The sequence below is a fragment of the Erinaceus europaeus genome, chromosome 5, assembly GCF_950295315.1.
Source record: "Erinaceus europaeus chromosome 5, mEriEur2.1, whole genome shotgun sequence".
Taxonomy (NCBI): Eukaryota; Metazoa; Chordata; class Mammalia; order Eulipotyphla; family Erinaceidae; genus Erinaceus; species Erinaceus europaeus.
This window is the reverse complement of record NC_080166.1, coordinates 16,426,107-16,454,062: the sequence shown is the minus strand read 5'-3', so window position 1 is coordinate 16,454,062 and position 27,956 is coordinate 16,426,107. Positions and strand designations below refer to the sequence as shown.

Here is a 27,956-nt window from a genome sequence, read left to right as displayed (position 1 = left end):
GGTTCTCTCTGCTTCTGTTCTAGTCAGTACTCTTGGTGTTCAGCCAAGGCAGGGAGGGAGGGAGAGGGGTTTTCTTCCATCCCAAGGAGGATGGTGCCTCTATGTAAATGATTTCTCAGGTAGATGACCTCACCAATGTGTCCTGGAACCCCATCTCTCTGGAACCCTGCCCCATTAGGAAAAAATAGAAACAGGTTGGGATTTATGGATCCACCTCCCAACGTCCATGTCTAGCAGAGAAGCAATCACAGAAGCTAGACCTTCCACCTTCTGCTCCTCATAAAGATCTTTGGTCCATACTCCTAGAGGGATAAAGAATAGGGAAACTTCCAGTGGAGAGGATGGGATATGAAACTCTGGCAGTGGGAAATGTGTGGAATTGTACCCCTCTTATCATCTGGCTTTGTCAATATTTTCTTTTTATAAATTTAAAAAAAGACACAATTTAAAAAATGATTTGTTTCTTCTCTATTTCCTGACTTATATTTTAAATGTCATTTTATTGAGGGGAAGGTTTAATGGTTTACAGTACTTGTCAACACATGGGTACAATGTCTCATCTCTCCGTGATAGGTGTCTGCAAGACACTCTCGTGCCCAACTTAGGTCCTTTCCCACTATCCTGCACCAGGATCCCAAGGCCCTCAAACTCCCCACCAGCTTTCTCCCTGGCCTCCTTCTCAAAGTGCAAGGACCTGGGTTCAAGGCCCTGTGCCCACCCGCAGGGGGGCATGCTTCACAAGTAGTGAAGTAGGGCTGCAGGTATCTCTCCTTCTCTATCCCCACTCCCTTTACATTTCTGTCTCTATCCAATAAACAATAAAATATTTGTAAAACTTTACAAGATTTAAAAAAATTGTGGTCCAGGAGGTGGCGCAGTGGATAAAGCACTTGTCTTCTCAAACACAAGGTCCCAAGTTCGATGCCCGGCAGCACACGTGCCTGAGTGATATCTGGTTCTTTCTCTCTGCCTATCATTCTTCACAAATAAATAAATAAATAAGTAAAACCTTTTAAAAATGAAAAAAAAGTGTTGATTTGCAGGACTGCTGCTGTGAGAAGGGTGCAGTTCCACATCTCCCCAAGACCGGGGTCCACACACCCATCAGGTCCAGCCAGTGTCACGGGGTCCCCGCCAGTCCGGTGTCCCAGGGAGTTTCTCAGGCCCTGGGCACATGGATGGAAAGCAGCTCTGGAGAGGCCGGCGGTGTTGCAGTGGCGTCCCGGGAAGGTCCGCCTGGACCGGCGGCAGGCAGGCAGGTCACAGGCTGAGGAGCAGGCGCCCGGCAGCAGCCCTCCCAGCCTCCGGGACGCGCATCCTTCTTCGCTCCAGCTCCTGGTCCAGGGCTCAGACTCCTTGGAGCCCCGCCCACCACTGTGGCCCCGCCCCTCAACAAGCCCCGCCCCCTGCTCAGTCTTCGCTCGGGTCGGACCGAGCTTTTCCGGAAATTGACGAAGCCCCTCTCGTCTCCCCTCTTGCGGGCTGCGACTCCCTTTCCTACTCCTGGTCCGGCAGCGCCCAGCCTCCTCGAAAAGCCCCGCCCACTAGGTTGGCCCCGCCCCCTCCGAGCCCCAGCTCCGATCTGGCCGAGCCTTTCCGGAAATTGCCGAAACCCTTCCTTTTTTTAAAGAACAATTTTAAAAATTAAAAAAAATTATATTTATTTATTTATTGGATAGCAACAGCCAGAAATTGAGAGGGAAGGGGGTTATAGAGAAAGAGACAGAGAGACACCTGCAGCCTTGCCTCACCACTTGTGACGTTTTCCCCTGCAGGTGGGGACTGGGAGCTTGAACCCCGGTCTTTACGCACTGTAACATGTGCACTGTAACATGTGCACTCAACCAGGTGCATTCAACCAGGTGCGCCACCACCCGACCCCTATCTCTCTTTCAGTGCCGTGCCATATCCCGGCTCCCGGTCGCGACTCCCTCTCACTGAAGAGGGTCCGCGAAACCCCGCCCCTTTGGGGGAAGCCCCGCCCTCTCCGAGCCCGCGCTCGGGTCGGGCCGAAGCTCTCCGGAAATTGTCGAATCTCCCCTTTCTCCCTGAGCCGTACCTACTCCACGCCGTCACTCCAGGAGCTCGGAGAAGCCCCGCCCCCTTGGAGGAGCCCCGCCCCTTGGAGAGACCCCGCCCCTCCGGAAATTGCCGAAGCCCCTCTCCCTTCCTGAGCGGTGTCTGCTCCGTGCCGCGACTCCAGGAGCTGGGCGAAGCCCCGCCCCTCTGGGAAAGCCCCGCCCCCGCCGAGCCCTGCGCTCGTGTCCACCCGAGCTTCTCCGGAAATTGCCGAAGCCCCTCTTTTCTCCCTTCCTGCGCCGTGCCTGCTCCGGGCTCTTCCTCTCGCCGGGCTACGGGCCGCGATACCCCCTCCCCCTCCTTCCTTCCCGGTGGAGAGCAAGATGGAGGCTCGCAGCGGCCGCCGGCGCCCGTAATCGCGCGCACCGCACCCGCACCCGCACCCGCACAAGCACCGCACCGCACCCGCCGCCGCCGCCCGGGCCGCGCCCCCGCCGCCCGCCCGCCTGCGCTCCCGGGTGGCTCCCGGTCTATGCGGCCGCGCTCCTCGGGCCGAGCCGCCGCCGCCGCCCTCCGCCGCCCCGGGGCTCGGCGTCCGGCCTCCGGGCGCGGGCAGCGGGGTCCTCGGCGCCGCCAGGCCCAGCGGGGGCCGCGGGGCGCGGGGCGCGGGCCGGGGCGGGCGCGGCCGCAGCCATGAGCGGCAGCAGCGCGGGGGGCGCCCCCGGCCCCGCCGCCCCCTCCGCCGGCCCCGCCGGTCCGGCCAGCGCGGCGGGCTCGGGCTGCGCGGGCGGCGCCGGCGAGGGGCCCGAGGAGGCGGCCAAGGACCTGGCCGACATCGCGGCCTTCTTCCGCTCGGGTGAGTGTCCGCGCCGCGTGCGCCCCCGGCCCCCGGCTCGTCCCCGGGCCGCCCGGGCTCTTTGTCTCCCTCCGGGAACCCCGGCGGCGGGCGGGCGGGGGCCTAGCTGCACCCGGCGGCCTCGCTCTTCCCTCCACGAAACGGGCGCGCCAGGCACTGTCCCCGGGGGGCGGCCGAGGGGACGTCGGGGGCGCGGGGGCCGCTCAAGGCGGTGTGGAGGGGCGTGACGGGCGTGCCCGGCCTCGATCCCCGATCCCGGATCTCCCGATCCCCCGATTCCCGCATCCCCCGCGTCACCGGTGCGCGATCCGGGCTGCAGGGCACCGGGCAGGGACGATGCAGAGCCGGCGCTGGACAGCCCAGGCGGGAGGGCAGACGGCGTCTGGGGGATGTGGGGGTCGCCACGACCGGCGTGGGTGGGGGGCTGGCCTCCGCTGGCCTCTCTCCCTCCTCCCAAATCAGGTCCCGCACTAGACAGTGTCATCTTGGGGTTCCCAGAACCCCCCCTGGCGCGCTCCCCCTCCTGCCAAAGTCTTGCGTGTTCTCACTCTCTGTGTGTCTCTCCCACCTGTCACAGAATAATAGATTCCGTGCAGAAGGCGGCCCGCATGCCCAGACGGCGGCTTTTCCGGGACGGGGGGGGGGGGGGGCAGGGGCTTGCAGACCCGACTTGTCACGTCTCCGTTCCCCTGGGTGGTTGTGGAAGAGTGTCCCTGCCTGTGCACCCAAGGGCCCCAGGTCCCAGCTGGTGGGAGGGGCAGGCCCACCCGTGTGGCTCTGCAAGGCTTGTCTGTCTGGGTGACCTTCCTGAGACCCTTGCTCACACACAGGCCTGCTGGTTTATTGATTTTTTTTTTGGGGGGGGGCGGAGTGTGTGCAAAGCCAGGCATTGTGGTTCCCTGGTGTGCTCCTTGCAGCCCACCCCACCCAATGAAGAAAAAAATGATCTGATTAGCCATCCCTTTGGTGGGTGCTGTCTGGTTTGTAACCTGTAGGCAGAGCTCAAGTCTCTGGTGGGGGTGGCCGTCGGGAAGATGTTTTTCTGTCCTCTGGGCAGCTGAGTCCCTGGCCTAGATCCCGGGCCCAGCATGTAGGGCAGTGCGGCCCAGCTGTTGGGAGACAGGGACCCCATTCAGCTGGGCTTTGGGGGCCGGTCAGGACAGATGAAGCAGGGGGACCCTGGGCTGGGGACCTCACTTGCTAGAGTGACCTAGGTGGTGGTGTGGTGTTGGCACTCTGTTGGGCAGGTTTGCTGGACTCTGGGCAGAAGGGAGCCATGAGCTAGGGAATGATGGTTCCAAATGTCCGTGAGTCAGATGGGCTTTTTCTTCCCTAAGATGGAGAAGTGCAGAAAATAGGTTTCCCCAGTCTGAGGTGGTCAGCTCCGCCTTGCTTGGCCTTTTTTTAAAAATTAACTTTCTTACTAACCCCCCTACCCCTACCTGCATCTGGGTTTATCTGAGTAGCCCCAGACTGAAAGCTGGTAGGCGAAGGAGACAGACTCTTAGAACTTTGGGCCGCTGGAAGCAGTGCAGCCATATAGATTGGGGTGCTGTGGCATCTCCCCTGTACTGAGGGCACCCTCACACACCGTGGCTCTGAGGTGGGTGCAGGGGACAGGGGCTCCCGGGAGGGGCTCAGGGGATCCGTGTGTCCCAGCCCATCCATGCTCCTGTGGTGATTCCCAGCTTTGGAGCTGTGACAGCCCTTCCCCTCTGCTTCCTCACTCAGGGACTTACCCCCACCACAGCTGCCATTCTCACCCCCCCCCCTTTCCCCTTGTTCTGTGGCTCAGAAACTACCAGCTCACCTCAGGTTCCCTGCACATCTTGGGGAGGGAGTGCCTGGCCCTGGCAGGTGGGTCAACACATGCTCTCATAAATGGAGCTGAAATCTGGTGGCGGGGTGTGAAGTTGGGGTGGGGGGGGCTGTGTAAGGTCAGCCAAGATCCCCTGCCAGTGCTGGGGAGAAGAGAAAGTGAAGGCAGAGGGCAGAGGCTGAAGGAAACCCAGAAGGCGGTAGCTCAGGCAGACACTAACCCCGTGTCATTTGAACCTTTTTTATTTTCTAATTTATTCACAGAAGAGTCGTTGGGTTTCTCTGTCAGAGGTGGGATGGGGTCAGGGCCCCGAAGTTCACCCCCCCCCAACTCTGGTGTTCCTTCCCAGATGCCTCACAGGGCCAGGACTTTGCTTACATTCATTCTGGATGCAGTCCCCCACCTCCCCAGCCCCCCCCCCCCCCCCCCCCCCCCGGGACCAATCACTTTTATTGCCAATCTATTTTGGAGCTCTATTCTTGTGGCGATAAATCATTCTTTCAGAGCTCTCTGCTTAACCTTGCGAGAGTGTGCGTGCGGTGGGGGGGGGTGTGCTTACATAAATGCCTTTTATTTTTAACCTGCTTGGAGTGTTTGGGGGGGGGAGGGGGTGCACTAAGTGGATGTGAGGGGAGCTCAGGCTCCTGGTTCACCGGAGGCTGGTGCTGAGTCTCTCAGGACTCAGTCTTTCTCGAGGCTCCAGTCTTGGCCCCTTGCTGTACCCCCATCTCCTCCCTTTGTACCTGCCTAGGGAGTGGGGGTGTGTCCCCCCAGGCTCTGTGATGTGGTCAAGGGCTGCTGCATTGTGGCAGGAACCTTCTTTCTCAGCCTCTCCCAGCCCTGGAGCACCTGCTGCCTAGAGCTCTCCGGCTAGGGTCCGAGTGAGTGAGTGAGTGCACCTGATGGCTACCCTGTTATGCAGCCAGGGCGCCCCGCCCCCCCCCCAACTCCTCCCCAGGATTTTGATGGGGAGGCTGTGAAATGCAAAGGGGCAGGGAACAGGCTTCTGGGGGATGGTGGAAGTCTCAGAGCAAGCAGCCCTTAAAAGGACTTTCTTCCAACAACTGTACTAGGGGCCCTGGAACAGCCACCGAGAGGCACTCTCACTGAGGCCCTGCGGAGGGTTTTGGGGACATGAGGCACCGGTTGCCCCCCATGCAGCGAAACCTTGTCAGGGCCGATGGGGACTCAGATGCAGCCATTGAGTCCTTCCCACAGTAAACCCACATTCAGCTGAAGCTTCTGGGTTTGTCCGTAGGGAAGCAAGCATGAGGTTGAAGTGGATTGTTTATTTACAGGAGTATTTTAATTATTCACTTATTGGACGGAGACAGAGAGAAACTGAGGTGGAAAGGGGAGACAGAGAGGAAGAGAGACAGAGACACCAGCAGTACTGCTTCACCACTCGTAAAGATTTGCCCCCTGCCAGTGCAGGCTGGGGGCTTGAACCTGGGCCCTTAAGAGAGTTAATGTGTGCACTCAACTAAGTTCACCGCTACCTGACCTATTTAAAAAAAACTTTTATTTATTTATTGGATAGAGACAGAGAGAAATTTAGAGGGCAGGGGGAGATAGACAGACACCTGCAGCCCTGCTTCACCACTCATGAGGCTCCCTTCCTGCAGGTGGGGCCTGCGGGTGTGTGTGTGGAGGGTTGAACCTGGATCCTTATGCCTGGTAAATGTGTACACTCAAACAGATGCACCACTGCCCGGCTCCTTCCCTCCCTCCCTTCCTTTCTTTTTCTTTTTCTTTTTTTTTTAAAATTAATTAATTTGTTCCCTTCTGTTGCCCTTGTTGTTTTATTGTTGTAGTTACTGATGTTGTCATTGTTGGACAGGACAGAGAGAAATGGAGAGAGGAGGGGAAGACAGAGAGGGGGAGAGAAAGACAGACACCTGCAGACCTGCTTCACTGCCTGTGAAGTGACTTCCTTGCAGGTGTGGAGCCAGGGGCTCGAACCAGAATCCTTTTGCTGGTCCTTGCGCTTTGCGCCATGTGCGCTTAACCCACTGCGCTACCGCCCAGCTCCCTCTTATTCTTTTTCTTTTCTTCCTTTCTTTTTTTAGTGTATATTGAGGCTAAGTAAGTTCAGGTGGTCTATTCAAGACGAGACCTCATCTCCGGGTGAGTGTCTGAGCCTGAAGCGTGTGCCGGCAGCCCTGGCCCTCAGGTGTGTGCGTGTGCCGGCAGCCCTGGCCCTCAGGTGTGTTCTGATACTTAGTCTTCCATCTGTTTATTTAGCTCCTCTGCTCAGAAAAGACAATTTTAATCTTGTACCTGTCGGGGAAGGCCAGAGAAAAGTCACATGCGGAGATCAATGTAGCCACACTTTCCTGCCCAGTGAGCTCACTTCTCTTGTTGGGGATGGACTGTTTTGCTATGCAAAGCAAATTTTCCTGCCCCCTGCCCCTGCCCCCTGCCCCTAGGTCTGTTGTGATTGACAGGGCACCAGCTGGAGAAGCCCAGAGGCCCCTCCCCCCCCCTCCCCACAGGTGCAGCCCCACGACCTGGAGACGGCTGTGTCTCTCATGGGGCTGGGGCTCGAACTAGTGGCCTCACCCTGCCAAGTCCTGCACTCTAGCCGCTGCACCACCTGTGTTGTATGTCTCACGGACAGAACTGCTGTCTCGCCTTTTGTGCTTCCTGCCCTTCCTGGTCTTCTTGGGAGTCTGGGGTTCAGGGAGCAGGGCGGCCAGGGACTGGGGGCTCAGCAGGTGGTGTTAAAGCCACTGTCCAGAGCTTGGTGGCTTCTGCTGAGGGGCAGCCCACCAGGGCTGAGTCCCCTCCATTCTGGGGGCCTTCTGGAATCCCACTGGCTCAGGTTCCCCAGCCGCAGCCACCCTGAGACATCTCTGGCCGCCCCCTGGGCCCCTCACCCACCCCCAAGGGTACAGAGCACCGCTCTCTGCTCTGCTCTGGGGCTGTGGCCTCCCAAAAGCCCCCGACTTCCCTTCCTCCTGGCCAGTCTCTGCTACAACATCCGGGGCCACCTCCATTCTCGAGGCTGAGGGGGACCCTGACACACACAGGTGCCTGCACCCATCTCCCTGCTTGCTCCCTATGGCCATTACCTTCACTACCTCTTTCTTTGGTTCCCTCTCCACATAAGGAATCCCCCCCCCCAGGGAACCCCCTGCCCTCAGGGAAAGGTTAAATGTGGGGAGGCGCAGTGGGAGAAGCTGAAGGGTGCAGGCTGGGGGTACTGGAGAAGGGAGCGAGTGTCCCCTGGCCTGCTGGGGAGCCCTGGGGTCCTTCACCGAGCAGGGCTCTGTTCTGGGAGCTGCCCCGACCCCTCTTGGGCTGAGCACAGTCTGAGGGTGTCTTCCTCTCTTTGTTTCTTTCGCCACTTCCGGGCTCTCTCTCTCTCCTTCCTTCTCTCTCTCTGCTTCTCTCCCTCTTCCTTTCCTTCCTCCCTCCTTCTACCCTTCCTTTCTCTTCCACCCCTACCCCCCTTCATATGAGGCAGACCACAGCACCAAAGCTTCTTTTGATGATGTGAGGACTGGGCTCCAGCCTGGGCCATCAAAGCAACATGGCTGCCCCCCCTCTTTCTTTCCCTTCTCCTCATCTTCCTCTTCCTCCCCCCCTCTTCTTTTTTAAATACTCCAGCACAGTGCCAGGGAATACACACAGACCCTTGCGCATGTAGGATTCTTCGAAGCAGCCCTCCCCCCTCTGGCATGCTATTCTTTGTTCTGAAGGAGAGAGAGAGTGAGAGCCGGGGCAGTGGACTGTGTGGGGGAGCCTGCCCTGCGGGGACAGCACACTGGGGTGACTGCAGACCGACCAATGGCACTTTTATAAGCTGGTTGTGGAAGTGATCCTGTGGCTCTTTTCTTTGTCTGTTTTTTCTTTAAGCAGAGCCCAGTTGAGCTCCGGCTGATGGTGATGCTGGGAACTGAACCTGGGGCCTCGGAGCCTCAGGCAGGAGAGTGTGTTTGCAGAGCCATCATGCTGTCTCCCCTGCCCTCGAGTGGCCGCATGTGTGAACACTCCCAGAAACGAGCACCAGAACACTGCTGGTGTGACTCCGTGTTCACCTGAGACATCGCTGTAGGGGCCGGGAGACTGTGGCTCTGCCACGAGCGAAGAACCAAGTTCAAGGCCCCTGCACCCCATGCGGGAGCATCATGCAAAGGGGAAGCTTCATGAGTGGCGTCTCTCCTCTCGGTGTCTCTCCCTCACTGTCTCTCAGTCCACCTGAAAAAGCAGGAAAAGGCACTATGGAGCCCCCAGTGGCAAGAATAAAGAAAGAAACTGGCGGTGGTGCACTGGGTTAAGCACACATAGTATGAAGTTCAAGGACCTGCGCAAGGATCCCAGTTCGAGCCCCCGGCTCCCCACCAGCAGGGGAGTCGCTTCACAGGCAGTGAAGCAGGTCTGCAGGTGTCTGTCTTCCTCTCCCCCTCTCTGTCCTCCCCTCCCCTCTCCATTTCTCTCTGTCCTATCCAGTAAAAAATCGAGAACACAGCCGCCAGGAGCAGTAGATTTGTAGTGCTGGCATTGAGCCCAGTGATAACTTTGGAGGTGGAAGGAAGGAAAGAAGGAAGGAAGGAAGGAAGGAAGGAAATGGGGCTAGGTGGTGGCACACCTGGTTGAGTGCACATATAACCTGTAAGGACCCAGGTTGGAGCCCCCGGCTCCCCACCTGCAGGGGGGTCGCTTCACAGGCGGTGAAACAGGTCTGCAGGTGTCTGTCTTTCCGTCCCCCTCTCTGTCTTCCCCTCCTCTCTCCATTTCTCTCTGTCCTATCCAACAACAATGACATCATTAACAACAACAATAATAACAACAACAACAATAAACAAGGACAACAAAAGGGAATAAATATTTATAAAAAAAAAAAAGAGACCCCCCCCGCAGCTCTGCTTCAACACTCGTGAAGCCTTGAACTAGGGTCCTTGCTCACTGTGATGTGTGTGCTCGACCAGGTGCGCCACCGCCGCCCCCCCCCCCCGCCCCCTTCCCTTCGTCTAGGCCTCTCTCTGGGTGTGGACCTCAGAAAAGCCCTCACACTCCCCATGTGGAAAAGGTTTCAGACCAACTGAGGAAGCAGTGGATGGATGGAGACAGAGAACCATCGACACCTGTGCTAAATGCACCTGTGTGTCCTGGCAGACAGGAAGTAACAGGTCTGCATAGTTCTGTGTGTGGGGGGGAGGGGAGGGGAGAGGAGAGACACCTCAGCACTGCTCCTCCATCCCTGCCGCCTCTAGCCCTGGGCCCTCACACAGGCTGAGGGGTGTGCTCTGCCGGGCTGGCCAGTCCCCTCTCGGGGTGCTAGGGCCGGATGTTTTCATTTTCATTTGAAAATTGAGGCGTGGAGCACAGGAAAAGTCTTGAAGAAACCAGACAGAGCAGTGCAGACATGGGCTGGAGAGACGGCGCACCAGCTAGACTAGCGAGCGCCTTGCCACGCAGACCACCCAGGGGCCAGCCCTGGCGCCACATGCCTGGTGCCGAGGTACTCTGGGAGGCTTCCCCTACCAAGGTGTCTCTCCTCCTCTCAGTCTCCTCGTGAAAAAGCAGCTTTGAGTGGTGAAGCTTCACAGATGTGAGACCCTGGATCCAGAAATGGTGACGAGAAAGCCGTGTGTGCGGCTGTAAAGCCTGCTCGCTGTGGTGTGGGGTCTGTTCCTTTTCCCTCACTCTGGAATGTTCTTTTCCTGAAACCACCGGCAGCACACAATACAGTGGCTCTGTGGGTTCTGCCTGAGAGTACGGTGTCTGGGAAGTGTCTGTTGCACATGGGGCCTGGGTTTGAGCCCCAGCCAGCACTGGGGGAAGCTCTCTGGTTTTTTCTAGGCCCATTTTACAAATCATGTTCAGTATTTTTTCCTTTCATTTGGATAGAGACAGAGAAACTGAGAGGGAGTGGGGGATAGAAAGGATAGAAGGGAAGAGAGAGAGAGAGAGACAAGAGACCCCTGCAGCCCTGCAGGTGGGGCCAGGGGCTCGAACCTGGATCCTTGTACACAGTCAAGCGTTTGCTCAGCAGGACGTGCCACCGCCAGGCCCCTGTGCAGCCATTTCTGTCACCGCCCTCAGGGTCGTGGTCTGTAAATGGAGAAGCGTGGGGCCCACCCCCAGGGATGGAACAGGGCTGAACGGATGTTGGCGGTGGCGGGTGGGGGGTCTTTCCCTGGGCACCTGGGCAGGCACAGGCTTTGCAGACCCACAGCCCCGGGTTCAATCCCAGTTGAGTCCCTATCTCTTTCCCTCGTTAGATGGGAGATCGGGAGATCGGGAGATCACAGGCCTTTTCAGTTTATTATAAATCACTGGCTTGCAAACTTTACAAAGGTTAGTTTGAGGTGGGGACAGCTCTTCCCCAAAGAGCAGACGGTGTCTCTTTCCTCCTCTCTCTCATGTCACCCTCTCCCTTTTTTTTTTTATAGAGACAGAGACACCACAGCACCACAACTTCCTTCAGTTCCATGCAGTGGGGGTGAGGCTTGAACCCGAGTTCCACACATGGCAAAGCAACACACTGCCCGAGTGAGCCAGGCCTTCAGCTTCACCTTCTGTCTTTAAAAATAAAATAACCGGGAGTCAGGTGGTAGCACAGCGGGTTAAGTACAGGTGGCGCAAAGCACAAGGACCGGTGTAAGGATCCTGGTTCGAGCCCCCGGCTCCCCACCTGCAGGGGAGTCGCTTCACAGGCGGTGAAGCAGGTCTGCAGGTGTCTGTCTTCCTCTCCCCCTCTCTGTCTTCCCCCTCCTCTCTCCATTTCTCTCTGTCCTATCCAACAACGACAACAACAATAATAACCACAATAAAATAACAAGGGTGACAAAGAGAATAAATATTTTAAAAAATAATAAAATAAAATAACCAAGATCTGCTGAGCAGCAAAAGCATTAAAGGAAGGGATGGAGGGAGGAAAAAAAGGAAGGAAGGAAGGAAGGAGAAACAGAAGAGTGACTTTTGGGCCATGGAGAAAGCTCAGCATTTGAGCACCAGGCTTGCAGTGGCTGGATCCTGGGGACCCAGGTTCAGTCCCCGGCACTTCTCCCACGTCTCTTTCTTACATGAAAACAGAAGTTTAAAAAGAATTGAGGGCTGAGGGGCTGGGCAGTGGTACACTCAATAGAGCATACTAGTAGCATGCACAAGGACCCGGGTTCGAGCCCCTGCTCCCCATTTGCAGGGGGAAGCTTCCTGATCGTTGAAGCAGGTCTGCAGGTGTGTGTCTCCCTCTCTGTCTCCCCCTCCTCTCTCAATGTCTCTTTGTCTCTATCCAATGAATAAATAAAACCTTAAAAAAATTCCTAAAAAGTTGAAGGTTGGATTTCATGATAGCACCTGGGTCATCCAATAAATCAATAAAACAGAAGGGGGGTGGGGTGGGTGGCGGCGCACCTGGCTGAGCGCACATGTTACAGTGCGCCAGGAACCAGGTTCGAGTCCCCAGTCTCCACCTGCAGAGGGAAAGCTTCACAAGTGGTGAAGCAGGGCGGCAGGTGTCTCTCTGTCTTTCTCCCACTCTATAACCCCCTTTCCCTATCAATTTCTGAATGTCTATCCAATAAATAAATAAAAAAAATTTTAAAGAACATCATTAAAAAAAAAAACCCCAAAACAGAAGGAGGGTGGCGGGGTCAGCGAGACTCCAGACCAGGGTCCTCTGCGGTGAGCAGAGACAGTGACAGCCGTGTGTGGGCGCTCTCCAGGGGCTCTGAAACACTGCAGAGTCCGGTGGGGTGGGGGGCTTGGGGCCAGGATTGGGACAGGGTCTGCACTGTTGCTCTCCAGAAGGGCCCAGTGGCCTCTTCCTCTTTTTCCCAGACTCTCCCTCTCTCGCTCTCTCGCTCTCTCCCTTTCTCTTCCTCTCTCTCCCTCCCTCCTCCTTTCTCCTCTCTCTCTTTGAATGTAGTGCCACAGTAGCAGGGAATGAACTTAGGTCCTCGAGCCCCCCCCACCCCCGGCCCTGCGTTTTCATCTTCCACAAAGAAGGAGAGACAGAGAGGAGACCACAGTACCACTCCACCATCCAGGGCAGCTTCCCCCGGGCCATCCACGGTGCTCCCTTATGGTACCAGGGCTGGGGCCCACAGTATCCCGTGGAGCCTCCCACAACCCCTGCCCCCAGCTCGCTTCCTCTGTCCAGGCTGTCTCGGGGTGTCATCACCAAGGCCACACTCGAGCCAACAGCATGCGGTTCTGAGGTCAGACCGGCTGGCCCATGCCCCTTAGCACCCCTCCGCCCCTCCAGCCCTCTGCCCCTGTGCCCCTGTGCCCCTCCACCCCTCCACCCCTCCACATCCAGCTCCTGGATTTTTGTGCTGGGCGTCCCTCCCGGATTTCCTGGCTGACTCAGCTCCAGCCTCACTTCCCTTGGGAAAGGACTGGACCATCCTCTTCCGTTCCTGGCTCCCTTGGGCTGTGCTGTTCCGTGTGTGTGGTGTGTGTTGTGTGTGTGTGTGTGTATTGGGCTGTGCTGTTCTGTGTGTGTGTGTGTGTGTGTTGGGTTGTGCTGTTCGGTGTGTGTGTGTGTGTGTGTGTGTGTGTTGGGCTGTGCTGTTCCGTGTGTGTGTGTGTGTGTGTGTGTGTATGTATGTGTGTGTGTGTGTGTATTAGGCTGTGCTGTTCCATATGTGTATGTGTGTGTGTGTGTGTGTGTGTGTGTATTAGGTTGTGCTGTTCCATGTGTGGGGTGTGTGGTGTGTGTGTGTGTTGGACTGTGATGTTCTGTGTGTGTGTGTGTGTGTGTATTGGGCTGTGCTGTTCCGTGTGTGATGTGTGTGTGTGTGTTGGGCTGTGCTGTTCCATGTGTGTATGTGTGTGTGGTGTGTGTGTGTGGTGTGTGTGTGTATTAGGCTATGCTGTTCCATGTGTGTGTGTGTGTGTGTGTGTGTGCGCATGTATTAGGTTGTGCTGTTCCATGTGTGGGGTGTGTGTGTGTATTGGGCTGTGCTGTTCTGTGTGTGTGTGTGTGTGTGTATTGGGCTGTGCTGTTCCGTGTGTGATGTGTGTGTGTGTATTGGGCTGTGCTGTTCCGTGTATGTGTGTGTGTGTGTGTTGGTCTGTGCTGTTCCATGTGTGTGTGTGTTGGGCTGTGCTGTTCCGTGTGTGTGTGTGTGTGTGTGTGTGTGTGTGTGTGTGTGTGTGTGTGTTGGGGGCTCCAGCCTGTGCGTCCCAAGTTAGAGGCACAGTGACTGCATCTTGTCATTTATACTCGCAGTCAGGCCCTAAACCTAGACTAGGTCAGAATCATCTGGAAATGTCGCTGCCTTTTTGTCTTATAGATACAGAAATGGAGAGAAGGATAGATAGATAGATAGATAGGTAGATAGATAGATAGATAGATACCTGTAGCACTGCTCTACCATTCTTGAAGTTTCCCCTTTGCAGGTGGGGACGGGGCTTGAACCCAGGTCCTCATGGACCATGATGTGTGTGCTCCACCAGGTGCCTCAGTGTACTGGTATTTCCACAGCCCCCTGAAGGATTGGGATGTAGGGAAATGAAGGCATTCAAGGAAGAGGAAGGGGGCCTGGAATCTGCATTTCATAGGAGCCTGGACTGGGGCTGCATAGCTGGGCCCAAAAGGCCCCCAGGTGTCTCCAGCCCCCTGCATGCAGGAGACACCATGGAGGAGGGGACACCCTGCCCGCAGAGGCCCAGGTAGGGCCACAGGGCAGACCGGGCTGGGTGAAGGTACCTTCCAGACCCCAGCCAGGGCTGGGAGCCACCGCGTTGCCATGGCAATGTGCCTGGGTGCTAAGGGAGCTGCCTTCCTTCCTGGGGAATTATCCCAGCAGAGGGCTCCGGTTTAACACTCTCCTGGTCCTCCATCTCCCGGTCCTGCTCCTGTTCTGCTCCGAGAGAGGGAGGGAGGGAGAGAGAATACTCTCCTGGTCCTCGATCTTGGTTCTGCTCTGAGAGAGAGAGGGAGAGAGAGAGAGACAGAAAGAGAGAGGGAGAAAGGGAGAGAGAGAGAGAGAGACAGAGAGAGAGGGAGTGAGAAAGAAGGAAAAATAGATTGAGAGCTGACACACAGCCACCTGTGCTTTGTTTTCTCACCTGCAGAGATTCAGGCCAAGGGCTGACCCTTGTCACACCTGCCACGCTCACAGCCCAGTCCACAGCGGCCTCGAGTGCATAGAAGGTCCTTGCCCATCGCGGGGGGTCCCTCCCCTCTGCCCTCAGAGCCCACCTGCACTTCGCCTTCTCCCCCTCGCCCCCCCCTCCCCCCACACCTCAGATCCCAGATCCATCTTCACTGTGAGGGGAGCGGGAACCAAGGCCGATTCTGTCTCCTCTTCTGTCTTCACGTGGTCTTGGGTCTCTGCCTGCCAAGAAGTATTTCAGGTCAGGGGTCGGGTGGTGGCGCATAAGGTTGAGCACACACGTTACCATGTGCAAGGACCCAGGTTCAAGACTCCAGTCCCCACCTGCAGTGGGGAAGCTTCCGTCTCCCTCCCTCTTTATCTCCCCTCTCCTCTCTCAATTTCTGTCTCTGTCTGACAAATAAATAAAATAAATATTTCAGTGCCTTTTCACGTGCTCACCTCCAACATGTTTCATATGTGATCAGCCTCTGAGAGGACATTTTCTTATTTATTATTATTATTATTATTTTAAAGAATTTATCTGTTCATGAGAAAGATAGGAGAGAGAGAAAGAACCAGACATCACTCTGGTACGTGTGTTGCCAGGGACTGAACTCAGAACCTCATGCTTAAGAGTCCAGTGCTTTACCCACTGTGCCATCTCCGGGACCACATTTAAAAAATGTTACTTATTCATCTTTTGCCTCCAGGGTTATCACTGGGGCTCAGTGCTAGAACTATGAAACCACTGCTCCTGGGGGCCATTATTTCCATTTTATTGGATGGGACAGAGAGACATTGAGAGAAGTGGGGGAGAAAGAGAGACACCTGCAGACCTGCCTCACCGCCTGTGAAGTATCCCCCCTGCAGGTGGGGAGCGGGGCTTGAACCCGGGTCTTTGCACCTGTGCCAGCACCGACCCCTAAGAGGGAATTTTCTTTCTTTTTTTTTAAATATTTATTTATTTTCTTTTGTTGCCCTTGTTGTTTTATTGTTGTTATTATTGTTCTCATCGTTGTTGAATGGGACAGAGAGAAATGCAGAGAAGGGGGGAGAAAGATAAGAGACACCTGCAGACCTGCTTCACCGCCTGTGAAGCCTTGAACTGGGGTCCTTCCACCAGTCTTTGTGCTTTGCGCCCTGTGCGCTTAACCCACTGTGCTACCGCCCGACTCCCGAGAGGGCATCTTCTACAAGAGTTTTTCTGGTTTGGGAAGTTTTTCTCTTTCTTTTGGCCTGTGGGCGGTGGGGCATCTCTGAAGGCTTGTGCTCCTTGCTAAAGGCAGTTCTTAGTGTTGTGCCAGAGTACCCTGATGCGTGCAGTTCTGGAATGTGAGCACGTCCCCCTCCCCCCCCCCCCCACTCCTCATTGACCTTGTGACACGGGTCCCAGTGGCTGTGTACCTGCATCCCCTCAAACTACTAGGAGAAGAGGATGCCAGCAGTGCAGTGTAAAAAGTCAGTATGGTACAAAACGTCTTTGCTGCCTGAGGCTCTGAGGTCTCAGGTTCAATCCCCAGTACTACCATCAGCCAGAGCTGAGCAGGGCTTGGTCTCTTTCTTTCTCTTTGTATCTCTCTCTCATTAAAAATAAAATAAAAACAAAGAACCTCAGTCAGATGCACCTTCTGTTTTCCGGGACTCGTGGCTGACACACATGTGAACGCAGCTCTCTGCACTTTTATCCCCTGCAGTTGTCACACCCCCAAGCGCTGCTCTGTGCTCCTTGCAGGTTTGCTTCTCCAGGCTTCTCCTGAGTCCTTGCTGATGGTGTGTGTGTGTGTGTCCACGCAGACTCCTCCTCCTCCACGCAGGCCTCCTCCGATGCCTGGGCGGGCAGCTTGAGCCCAGGCTCTTTGTGGCCCAAGGAGAGGAGCCTGACTCACTGGGTATAGTAATGCCCCCCTTCCCTCCTTCCCTCAGGATGAATCACTAGGGATGACTTAAGCCCTCCAAACACCTCTGTGTCAGAAAGTTAAAAAGGAAAGTGTTGGGGAATTATGTCAAAACGCATTTGAAAAGCCACCTTAGGGTCAGACTCAGCTGCCCCAGGCTTAGAGAGAGCGAGAGCAAGAGAAAGAGAGAGAGAGAGAGAGAGAAAAGAAACAAGCACTACTCAGCTCTGACTGATGGTGGTTCTGGGGATGGAACCGGGGACCTCAGAGCCTCAGGAATGGGGTCTTTTGCAGAACCATTATGCTGTCTCCCTAGCCCATCTGTTGTTTATTATTATTATTATTATTATTATTATTCTGCCTCCAGGGTTGTTGCTGGGGCTCCTGTGGCTATTTTTTAAAAAAAAGAATTTTTTTTTTGGATAAGATAGAGAGAAATTGAGAGAGGAGGGGAAGACAGACACCTGCAGACCTGCTTCACCACTTGTGAAGCAACCCCCCTTGCAGGTGGGGAGTCGGGGCTTCGAACCAGGATCCTTGCACTTAACCCAGTGTGCCACCGCCTGCCCCCCTCCCCCAGTCTATTTTTAATCAAAGCACTGCTCAGCTTTGGCTGCTGGTGGTGCCGCGGGACTCCATTCTGGGCCCTTCCACACGCACCTCCTGCCCTGCCCCATGAGCTGCCTCCCAGCCCTCAAGGAGAAGGCCTCCTGAGGACAGCCAGCCAGCCTGAGCGTCCGGGCACCAGAGAGCCATTTCTGGGCCTTGCCTTCTGCCTGTTAGGCAGCCCTGGGCTGAGCCGGGGTTCCAGGGTGGGTGGGGTGCAGGAGGGGGCTTGGGTGCGCTGAGCTCCCCCTCTGGCTTGGAGAGTTGCGTCAGAGCTGTCTGCCAGGCTTCTGCTCCTGCATTCACACTGCCACTGGCCCGCTGCCATTTGTTCTTAGCCTGAGTTGTGGGATAACCTGTGCTGACTTCTTTCTTTCTCTCTCTCTTTTTCTTTCTTGCCTCCAGGATTATCGCTGGTGCCAGCACTACAAATCCGCTGCTCTTGGTGGCCATTCTTTCCATTTTCTTGGGTAGAAATGGAGAGAGAAGGGGAAGATAGAGAGGTAGAGAAAGACAGACACCTGCAGACCTGCTTTGCTGCTTGTGAAGCGACCCCCCCCCCCCGTAGGTGGGGAGTGGGGGCTTAAACCTGGATCCTTTCACGGGTCCTAGCACTTCATCTTCTATGTGTGCTTAACTGGGTGCACCACTGCCTGCCCCAACTTACTTTTAAAAAAACACATTTATTTATTTATTCCCTTTTGTTGCCCTTGTTTTATTGTTGTAGTTATTATTGTTGTTGTTATTGATGTCGTCATTGTTGGGTAGGATAGAAATGGAGAGAGGAGGGGAAGACAGAGAGGGGGAGAGAAAGACACCTGCAGACCTGCTTCACTGCCTGTGAAGCGACTCCCCTGCAGGTGGAGAGCCGGGGGCTTGAACCGGGATCTTTAGGCCGGTCCTTGCACTTTGTGCCACCTGCGCTTAACCCGCTGCGCCACCACCCGACTCCCTAACTTACTTATTTTTATAGAGAGATGTAGAGAGAGGATACAGGGGCCAGGCGGTGGCGCACCTGGTTAAGCGCAGATGTTACAGTGCGAAAGGAGCCAGGTTCAAGCCCTTGGTCTCCACCTGCAGGGGGAAAGCTTCATGACTGGTGAAGTAGGGCTGTCAGTGTCTGTCTCTTTCCCTGTCTATCTCCCTTTCCCTCTCAATTTGTCTCTGTCTCTGTCCAATGATAAATAAAAAAAAACATGTCCTCTGTTGCTAGTAGACTCCTTTAAAAAAAGTGTGTGTGTGTGTGTGTGTGTGTGTGTGTGTGTGAGAGAGAGAGAGAGAGAGAGAGGAGAGGATAGACAGGCAGCTCTGCTCTAACAGGTGGTGGTGCTGGGAACCTCAGAGTATCAGACAGGAGAGACGTTTGCAGAACCATTTTGCTGTCTGCTCAGCTCAACCTGTGCTGATTTACAAAAAAAAATCTAAAGAGAAGATGGGGAGGCGTCAGTTGGTGCTCGGGACTGAGCCTACCGACTCAGGCTTGCGGGCCAGTACTCTGATGGGTGGACATGCACATTTGTCTTCGGAAGTGTCGCTGAGAAAGCCAGGGGCCTGGGCTGCAGAGAGCCAGCCGCCTTCAGGCCCAGCGCGAGGGCGGGGTCCGCGGTGGGCGGGGCCGGGCTGCCGGTGACCCAGCTGTGTCCCAGCTTGCTGGGCCCAGGGGCTAGCTTTGCGCTGCTTTTCACCGTTTTACATTTTAACTGGGTTCTTCGAGGCAAATGCCCTGGTTTAGCTTTCTGCTTCTTTGTGGGATGCAGAATTAAAGGGACATTCAAAACCTCTTTTATTAACTTTAATTGATAGGACAGAGAAATGAGAGGGAGGGCGGATAGAGAAACAGAGAGACAGAGACACCTGCAGTCCTGCTTCACTTCACCACTTGTGAAGCTTTCACCCTGCAGGTGTGGACCAGGGGCTCGAACCCAGGTCCTTGAGCACTGTAGTGTGTGCGCTTAACCAGGTGTGCCACCGCCCAGCCCCTCAGGACTTCCCTATCACCTCTCTTCTCTTCTGTTACCTTGCCTTCTCTCTCTTCCTCTCCTGTGTGGCACCAGGAGTGAACTCAGGCCCTTCTCCATGCCTGTTATTACTGACCAGCCTCCTGTGCTCAGTGTTTTTTGTTCTTTTTATTTAGACAAAGAGACGAGACAGGAAGGAAAAGGAGCTTGGGAGAAAGATATCACAGCACTGCCCATGGAGTCCTCTTGATTCTCTCCATGGTGCCCCCATGTGGTGTTGGGGCTCGAACACAGGGCCTAAGCCTGGTGAGACGTGTATTCTGCTGGCTGAGCTCTCTCCCCCTGAGCCTTGTCATATCTTTAATACGTGTTACGACCAGCTGCTGGCCCGCTCGATTTCCTCCATCATCGTCTTCCTCTTTCCTCCCCTTCCCCGCCTCCCCCACTTCCTTCTCTCTCCCTCTCCCTTCCTCTCTCCCCCAGAGTTCAACCCAAGGCCCCATCACGCAAAGCTTGGGCTCTCCCTCCAAGATAACCCCCCACCCCGCCAAGACTGCCACCCCCCCATCAATGGGAAGGGTCCCATTTCTATCTCATAACTAAAAACATGATTTCGTTGTTAACACAATGAGAGAGCGAAGGAAGCAGAGCACCCCTCTGGCCCGTGCGATGCCGGGTGCGGGGAGTGAGGCCCCCTCATGCTAGGCCGGTGCTTTGCCTGCTGCGCCCCTCTACCCACCCCCCTTCCTCTTCTGCTGGGCTTTGTCAGGGGCTCCGCCAGGTCTCAGCTGACGCCACAGCCCTGGGGGATGCTTCTTGCCGTGGTATTTTTAAAAGAACCCCCCCCTTTTTTTTTTAATTATCTGTTTATTTCTGATAGAGACACAGAGAAATTCAGAGTAAAGGGAGAAATAGATACACCTGCAGCCCTGCTCCACCACTCATGAAGTCTCCCCCCTCTGCAGTGGGGACCAGCGGCTCGAACCCTGGTCCTTGTGCTTGGTAACATGCGCTGGACCCAGTGTGTCACCACCTGGCTCCTCTCTGTTATCTCCAGCTCTGTCTTTTCTGTGTGAAAAAGGCGGCCTAGAGTGGTAAAACCCAGGTGAATACCCAAACAGACACACAAGAAAACAAAAGCCAACAGATAGATACTTGTCTGTGAACTGGTATTCAAATCTCTCTTCTCAGCGTCTGTGAAGGTGAGAGATTAGCCCTTTGCCTTAATGAGAAATCCTTGGGACTTGACCCGGTTTAAGCATCCCAGCTCTTAAATTGTCTCCAGCCTTGACCTAAAACCAAGCCTCCGAACAAGCTATTTTGGGAAAGAATTGGAAATTCTTACAGTCCCAGAATAGGCAAGCTAGAAAGCCTGTTGGTCTCTCTGGAAGGCCCAGCCGAGCCCGACTCTTCTGAGGAAACAGACACTAAGTGAGTCAGGCACCTGCTTCATTAGCACGTCAGCTTGCATGACCCCACAGAGAGGAGGAACTGACAGGTACTCGGCAGAGTCTAGACACCCAGCAGACCGCACTGCCGGTGCGCCGGTGCCCCAGTGCCAAGCAGACAGGGCTTTCTGACAGACTGCCGTAGAATCCACAGCCACCGGGGGCAAGTCTGCTGGGGGAGTCTCACGCCACGCAGCCATCATCCTTCTGACTGAAGCTTCAGCATCTGGGAGACTCAGGGCTCGCGGCATCTGAATGCGGACTGGCTTCTTCTTTCTTCCTCCCCTCCCTCCCTTCCTCCCTCCCTTCTTCCTTCCTCCCCTCCCTCCCTCTCTTCTTCCTTCCTTCCCTCCCTCCCTCTCTTCTTCCTTCCTCTGGATTTATTTGACAGCATAATTTTTTTTTTTAATTCTACCATTCCTGGTGGACTTCCCCCCTCCCTCCTCCTCTTCCTCCCTGTTCCAACTCGAAAGACTCGGAAGGAGAGACTGAGGCAGAGAGAAAAGACGGGAGGGCAGCAGGGCTCACCCTTCAGGAGCAGCCCATGGCAGCCTGCCTGCTGCTTCCTGTGTAGCCAGGGGCTTGAATCCAGGCCCTTGCGCAGCAAGGCATGCGCTCTACCAGCTGAGTCGGCCCCCAGCCCCTTAAACTTTCACATGAGAGAAGCCAAGGTCTGAGTGTAGTGGATGCGGCTTCTGGGAAGGAGCCGGGAGCCTCCGGCAATACCCACTCAGCCACTTTCAGCTGGGACCAGGGGCTCAGCAGCACGTCATGACAGTGGTGACAGGGTCAACAGGGAGCAGCGTGTAGCTGGTTTTTGTTTTGTTTTTTAATATGAAGTAAAGACGCACAGCACAGACTGCCTTAAACTTGGCTTTCAGTAACTTTGATGAAGCATAGTCATTTCTTCTCTGTGAGTTTCTGTATCTCTATGTGTTAAAACGATTTTCTGCAGAGAGGTCGATGACGCTTCGCCCAGGTTCCAGGAGCTCTGCTTCTGGCCACGCATAGAGCTCAGTCTGCTAGAGGCCGTGAGGCCGCGGGTCCCGACCTTGGCACCTTCTTCTGCTGGAGTCTCCCGGTCTCCCGGCCTCTTTCTCTCCTCTTCTCTCACCCCCCTCCCCCCCAGGCATCTTGAAGAAACACTGCTTCTAAAACTTGCTCGTTGGACTTAGGACTAGTTTTCCTCTTGATTGTCAGGATTGAAATGACTTCTAGAAGAGCTTTTCCAGTTTCTTTCTGAGTCTCTAAATTCTTAGAACTCCTTTTTCACATGTTAGAAAAAGAGTCTCACGTCTTACAAGACACAAGGCGCTGGTTCAAGCCTGTGTCCCGGCCCCCCCCCCCCCCCCCCCCCGCAGGGGAGATGTTTTGTAAGCAGCGAAGCCGGTTGCAGGTGTCTGTCTTCCTCTCTTATCTCCACACCCCCCTCTTGATTTCTCTGCCTCCATACAATAACTAAATAAATAAAATATTAAAAAAATCTTTCAGGTCTAGTGATGAAGTCCATATTTTTCTCCTTTGCATAACTTGTAGACTTGGTGATTATGAGATAATTAGAGCAATAAAATTGAGAGCTATATTAGGAAAAAGCTAGATCTTGTTGAAACGTAACTTTGAACTATGAGCACAGGATAGGTTTTGCAAGCTCTCTAGGTTAGAAGTGCTTAGAATAGGGGGCCCAGCAGTAGTGCATCAGGTTAAGCGCACAAAGTACAAAGCGCAAGGATCGGTGCAAGACCCCAGTTCAAGCCCCCAGCTCCCCACCTGCAGGGGGGTCGCTTCATAAGCGGTGAAGCAGGTCTGTGGGTGTCTTTCCTCCTCACTGTCTTCCCCTCCTCTCTCAGTTTCTCTCTGTCCCATCTGACAGTAGCAATCACAACAATAATAATAACAACAAGGGCTACAAAAATGAGAAAAACAGCCTCCAGGAGCAGTGGATTTGTAGTGCAGCCACTGAGCCCCAGCGATAACCCTGGAGGCAAAAAAAAAAAGTGCTTAGCATAAAGGTAAAATAAGCATGCAAGTTCATGTAAATCTGTCTGGACTTTGGGAACAAAACTGGTCATGGCTTGTCCTATTGAAAATTAAGTGATAGGGCTGGGCAGTGGTGCACCTAGTTAAGTGCACATAGTACTAAGTGCAGGGACCCCAGCTTGAGCCCCCAGCTCCCCACCTGCAGGGGGACGTTTCATGAGTGCTGAAACAGGCCTGCAGGTATCTCTTGCTCAGAACCCCTGTGCACTGGAACACGAGAGGTGAGGTGGGGAGAGAGAGTGTCACAGCAAAGCAGCATCTTTGCATCCAAATCCTGATCTCTGTGGAACAGCCGGAGGTCAGTGCACTTGAGGTGACTGCTGTCAAGCAGTCTTTATTTCAGAGCACCGTCCCATGGCAGCTCTGTGTAAAACAACACTTTGCAGAATCCTCGTCCATGCTCAGGACGATTCCCTCCCAAGTGTGGGTATGCTGAGTCCCTGCAGACGGATCTTTGCGCTCAGGGCCAAGTACACAGGTAGCCAAAACGTCAAGTCCTTCTTGGAAGCATAGCCACCTTGAAGTCAGGTTAGCCGCGGCCTCTGTCTGGGCAGGGGGTCCGTGAGGCAGATACTGGCCAGGCTGACTTCAGAGAGATCATCACGGCACTTGCCCACCGAGGTCCCTTCTCACAGGAGTGTCCTCAAGTAAGCCCGGTCGAGGCGCTCAGGGGACCTTATGCTGCAGCCCAGCGGAGGTCAGAGGCAGGTGCTGGGGGTGTGTGTTTAAGAACCTTTGTCAACGAACCTCCCCATTTGCGTTTTGTACTGGGAGGCTTTGGCAAATGGGAACATTTCAGAGTCTCACTGTCACTTTTCAAATTTCCCGCTGGTAACTAAGTAGCGAGTAGACACCGGGAAAAGATGGAGTGTCTCATCAGGGGGAGTCCCCAGTGCCAAGAACTGTCTAAAGCCACACGTATCCGTCCGGCAGCCCCTCACATTCGTTCTTTTCGGGGTGGTGTTGAGGGCTGTCTCTGGCTGCTGCCTCTGCTCTCCTGACTGGTAGGTTAAAAGTAATAAAAGGAGAAGGCAGCTGGCAGGGGGACATCGGGACTGATGGGCTGTGCCCCTGGCTGGAGTGGGGGCCTGCAGTGGAGGGCTGTGCTTCTCTCTCCACTGGCTGACATGCCGGGGACCCCCACTTCTCCGGCCCCCCCCCTTCCTTTATCCCCACCGAGGGCGGTGGCTGAAGGGAGGCTCTAGGATGCTTCCTTGCTTAACTTTTTTTTTTTAAAAAAAATGTATTCCCTTTTGTTACCCTTATTTTATTGTTGTAGTTATTACTGATGTTGTTGTTGTTGGATAGGACAGAGAGAAATGGAGAGAGGAGGGGAAGACAGAGGGGGAGAGAAAGACAGACACCTGCAGACCTCCTTCATCACTTGTGAAGCGTCTCCCCTGCAGGTGGGGAGCTGGGGACTCGAACCATTTTTTTTTTTAAAAACTATTGCCACCAGGGTTATCGCTGGGGCTTGGTGCTTGCAGTATGAGTCCACTGTTCTGGCAGCCATTCTCTCTCTCTCTCTCTCCCTCTCTTCTTTTTTGTCTCTCCTATTTGATAGGACAGAGAGAAATTGAAAGAGGAGGAAGAGATAGAGGGGAAGAGAGACAGAGAGCCACCTGCAGCCCTGCTTCACTGCTTGTGAAGCTTCCCCTCTGCAGGTGGGAAGCCGGGGACTCGAACCCAGGTCCTAACACATGGTGACGTGTGTGCCCAACTGGGTGCACCACTGCCCTGCCCCACTTTTTTTCTTTTTTAATAAATTACTTCAGCGCTTTATTTATTAAGGGACAGAGAAGTTGAGAGGGATATATTATATTGATATATAATCACTAGACAGCCTGTATCATCATTACTGTTGAGAGGGAGGGAGGGAGGGAGGGAGAGTGGGAGGGACAGAGAGAGAGGGAGGGAGGGAGACCTGCAGCCCTGCTTCACCACTTGTGAAGCTTCCCCTCTGCAGGTGGGGACCCAGGACTTGAACCTGGGTCTCCCCGGGTGCTGTCTGTCTCCAGGGCCATGCCAGCTGTTTCCTGGGTCCCCACAGGCCTGACTGTTTTGGGCTTGTGGAGGCATTAGGTCATTAAGGCCCTTGACTGGAGCAGGTGCCCGGGGCCCAGCGTGTGCCTGGCGCGGCTTGCTGTAGCTGCCTCCTGCTCACTATTTCACTCCATTCATCCGGCCGCTGCTCTAGTCCACCAGGGACTTCTCACCTTTTTTTTTTTTTTTTTTTTTAATTTCTGTTTCTTTCCAGATAGAGAGAGAGAGGGGGAGGGGGAGGGGGAGGGGGAGTGAGGGAGGAGAGGCACCACAGCATGGCCCCTGACCCTGCAGCTCCCTCAGTGGGAGAGCTGGGGCAGCCAGTGTGGAGAGCCGCGCCCAGACGGCAGCACTCGACGCCACAGACTGCGACTGTGTGTGGCTGCCTTATTTCACAGCCGCCACCGCTGCGATGATGATGATGATGATGATGATGATGATGATGATGGTGATGGTGATGGTGATGGTGATGGTGATGATCTTTACAGAGGTCACTCTTCAGTTTCCTAGTGCAACGAGTGACTTTCATTCCCCATCTGCACCACGTGCGCTTAACCTGCCCTGCTACTGCCCGACTCCCTGTTTATATTTTTAATTGTACTTGTTTTTTATTGTCGCCAGGGTTGTCACAGGGGCTTGGAGCCTGCACGACAGAGCCAACATTCTTAGTGGTCATTTTCTCCTTTTTTCTCCCCGCCTCCCCTTTTTATTCGACAGGACAGAAAAATTGAGAGGGGGGGGAGATAGAGAGGGAGAGAGACAGGGAGACACCTGCAGACCTGCCTCACCGCTCATAAAGCTTCCACCCCTGCAGGTGGGGAGCCGGGGCTTGAACCCACCCTGCCAGGCCGAGCAAGTAAGTCATGTTCTAAATGGGGGTGTAGTGTGAGGGTGAAGGGGGCCCAGGGCGTCTGCCTGTCTCCTCCAGCCAGGCTGCACGGGCCACTTCCTGGGCACAAGGTGAAATGTCCCTGCTTAGGGGGTTCGAGTCCCGGCCCCCTCCCCCCCCCAGAAGAGCAGCGATGAAGGGGGGTTCAGCTGCACACAGGCAGCATTGACTCTGCTGAGTCAGAGGTGCGGCAGTGTGGCCAGCCCGGGCCCAGCCCCCACCCTGCCCCCGCACCCCCAGGCCCCCCCTGCCAGGCTGAATTGCTCACTTGACATGAGACTGAGCCCCGAATCCTAGTCTGTCAGCCCGGAGCCCTGAGCTGGCGGTCAGGCTCAGAGGGGATTTTGTACTGGGGTGGGGGTGGGGATGCTGCAGGGGTGGAGAGGGCCTACCCCCACCCCCACCCCCACCCCACACACACTTGAGTGAGAGGAGGGTTCTGTTGGCTCTGGCCTTCTCCTGGTCAGGGAGTGTTTTCTCTCTTGGCTCCACTCTGTCAGACTACTGTGCTTTGCTGCTCCTGACTTATTCATATAAGGAGAGAGAGAGGGAGAGAGAGAGAGACAGACAGACAGACAGACAGATATAGACCTCCACAGCACTGAAGCTTCTTCCTCCGGTGTGGTGTGGGTTGGAATTGAACCTGGGTCAAGTGAGTAGCAGGCAGCCGCTTGTCCAGGTGAGCTAGCTCGCTGACCTGCTCCTCTGCTCCTGGTTGTTCTGTGAACGTGAGGTGAAAGGGCATTTTCCAGTGTGGTTTGCAAACTACCTATAAAAAATATGATTGACTCTTGGAAATAATTCAGATAAAAGCATTTGGAAGAACTGCAGTAACATAAGTAAATGCTGTACTGATATATAGTCACTATACATTGTGTCTCGTTATTACTGTTTAATTGTTTTTGCCAGAACACTGCTCTGGCTCATGATAGTGTATTTGATCGAACTTGCGACACTGGAGCCTTAGGCGTAAAAGTCTTTTGCATAACCACTGTGCTGTCTCCTGGACCTCGGCGTGAATGTATATTCAGCACGGAGCATATTAGGATTAATATAGAGAGGGCCAGGAGGTGATCCCCCTGGGAGGAGAGCATGTGCCTGACTGCGTGCCAGGTCATGGGATCGAGTCCTGGTGGCGCTGGTAGAGCCCTGGGAAGCTCCAAGGATGATAGGGTGGGTGTTGAGGTGTCTTCAAAAATTAATTAATTTATATTCATTTATTTGATAGAGACAGACATTGAGTGGGGAAGGAGAGGCAGAGAGGGGGAGAAACAGAGAGAGACACCTGCAGCCCTGCTTCACTACTCATGAAGTTCCCCTCCCAACAGGTGGGGGACAAGGGCTTGAACCTGGATCCTTGCTCACTGTAGTATGTGCACTTAACCAGGTGCCCCACCACCTGGCCCAAGGTGTCTCTTTCCCTAACACTTCTCTTTCCCTTTCTTTCAAATAAATAAATAAAAGATGAATAAAACTTTGGGCCAGGGAAGGCTACTAAGTGGTAGAGAGAGAGAGAGAGTGTGTGTGTGTGTGATCCGAGCTTATTTCCCTGTGTTGTATAAAACACATGCATAAGGGACTCAGGCAGTAGCGCAGCAGGTTAAATGCAAGTGGCACAAAGCGCAAGGACAGGCATAAGGATCCCGGTTCCAGCCCCCGGCTCCCCACCTGCAGGGGAGTCGCTTCACAGGCAGTGAAGCAGGTCTGCAGGTGTCTGTCTTTCTCTCCCCTTCTCTGTCTCCCCTCCTCTCTCCATTTCTCTCTGTCCTATCCAACAATGATGGCATCAATAACAACAACAATAATAGCTACAACAATAAAACAACAAGGGCAACAAAAGGGAATAAATAAATATTTAAACACACATACACACACACACTAGGATCTTGGAAACAGACACACATAGTTAAATACCCTCTGTGCTCAGAACCCCTCTGTGGCCCAGAGGCATCAGTGTGAGCTAGAAGTAGTGCCTGTTGCCCAGTCTGGAGCCAGGTACATTTGAGACATTCGAGCAAATGACAGTGACAACCCCCCACCCCCAGGCCTGTGTTCTGCTGTCTCTCTCCCCGGCTGCCTGAGGTAACCTAGATAAAAGGAAACTGGTTCCATGTGGGTATTTCCAGCCTGGCCCGGATTCCCAGTCGCACACTACCTGCGGGCCCCCTTTCTGGCCGGGTCAGGAAAGACGAGTGAGGGCTGTGGGGGCCGGAGGGGAACACGGCTATGCCTCCACTCCTCCCCGTTCCCACCTGCTCACTTGTTTCTGAGGCTCCGGGACCCTGCTTGCCCCTGACCCCAACTGCTCCCGGTCCACCGTTGTCACTC

At 54.7% G+C, this 27,956-nt stretch overlaps 1 protein-coding gene across 1 annotated transcript in view; it reads left to right on the top strand.

Annotated features, from left to right (window-relative positions):
* Nucleotides 1–2,319: 2,319 nt before the first annotated feature.
* Nucleotides 2,320–27,956, top strand: part of TRIO (trio Rho guanine nucleotide exchange factor) — a 232,244-nt gene continuing 206,607 nt past the window's right edge. The window contains exon 1 of the mRNA XM_060191927.1: nt 2,320–2,875. Within this exon, the coding sequence (XP_060047910.1) occupies nt 2,713–2,875 (163 nt within the window). The 5' untranslated portion in view covers nt 2,320–2,712. The remainder of the gene's footprint in view (nt 2,876–27,956) is intronic.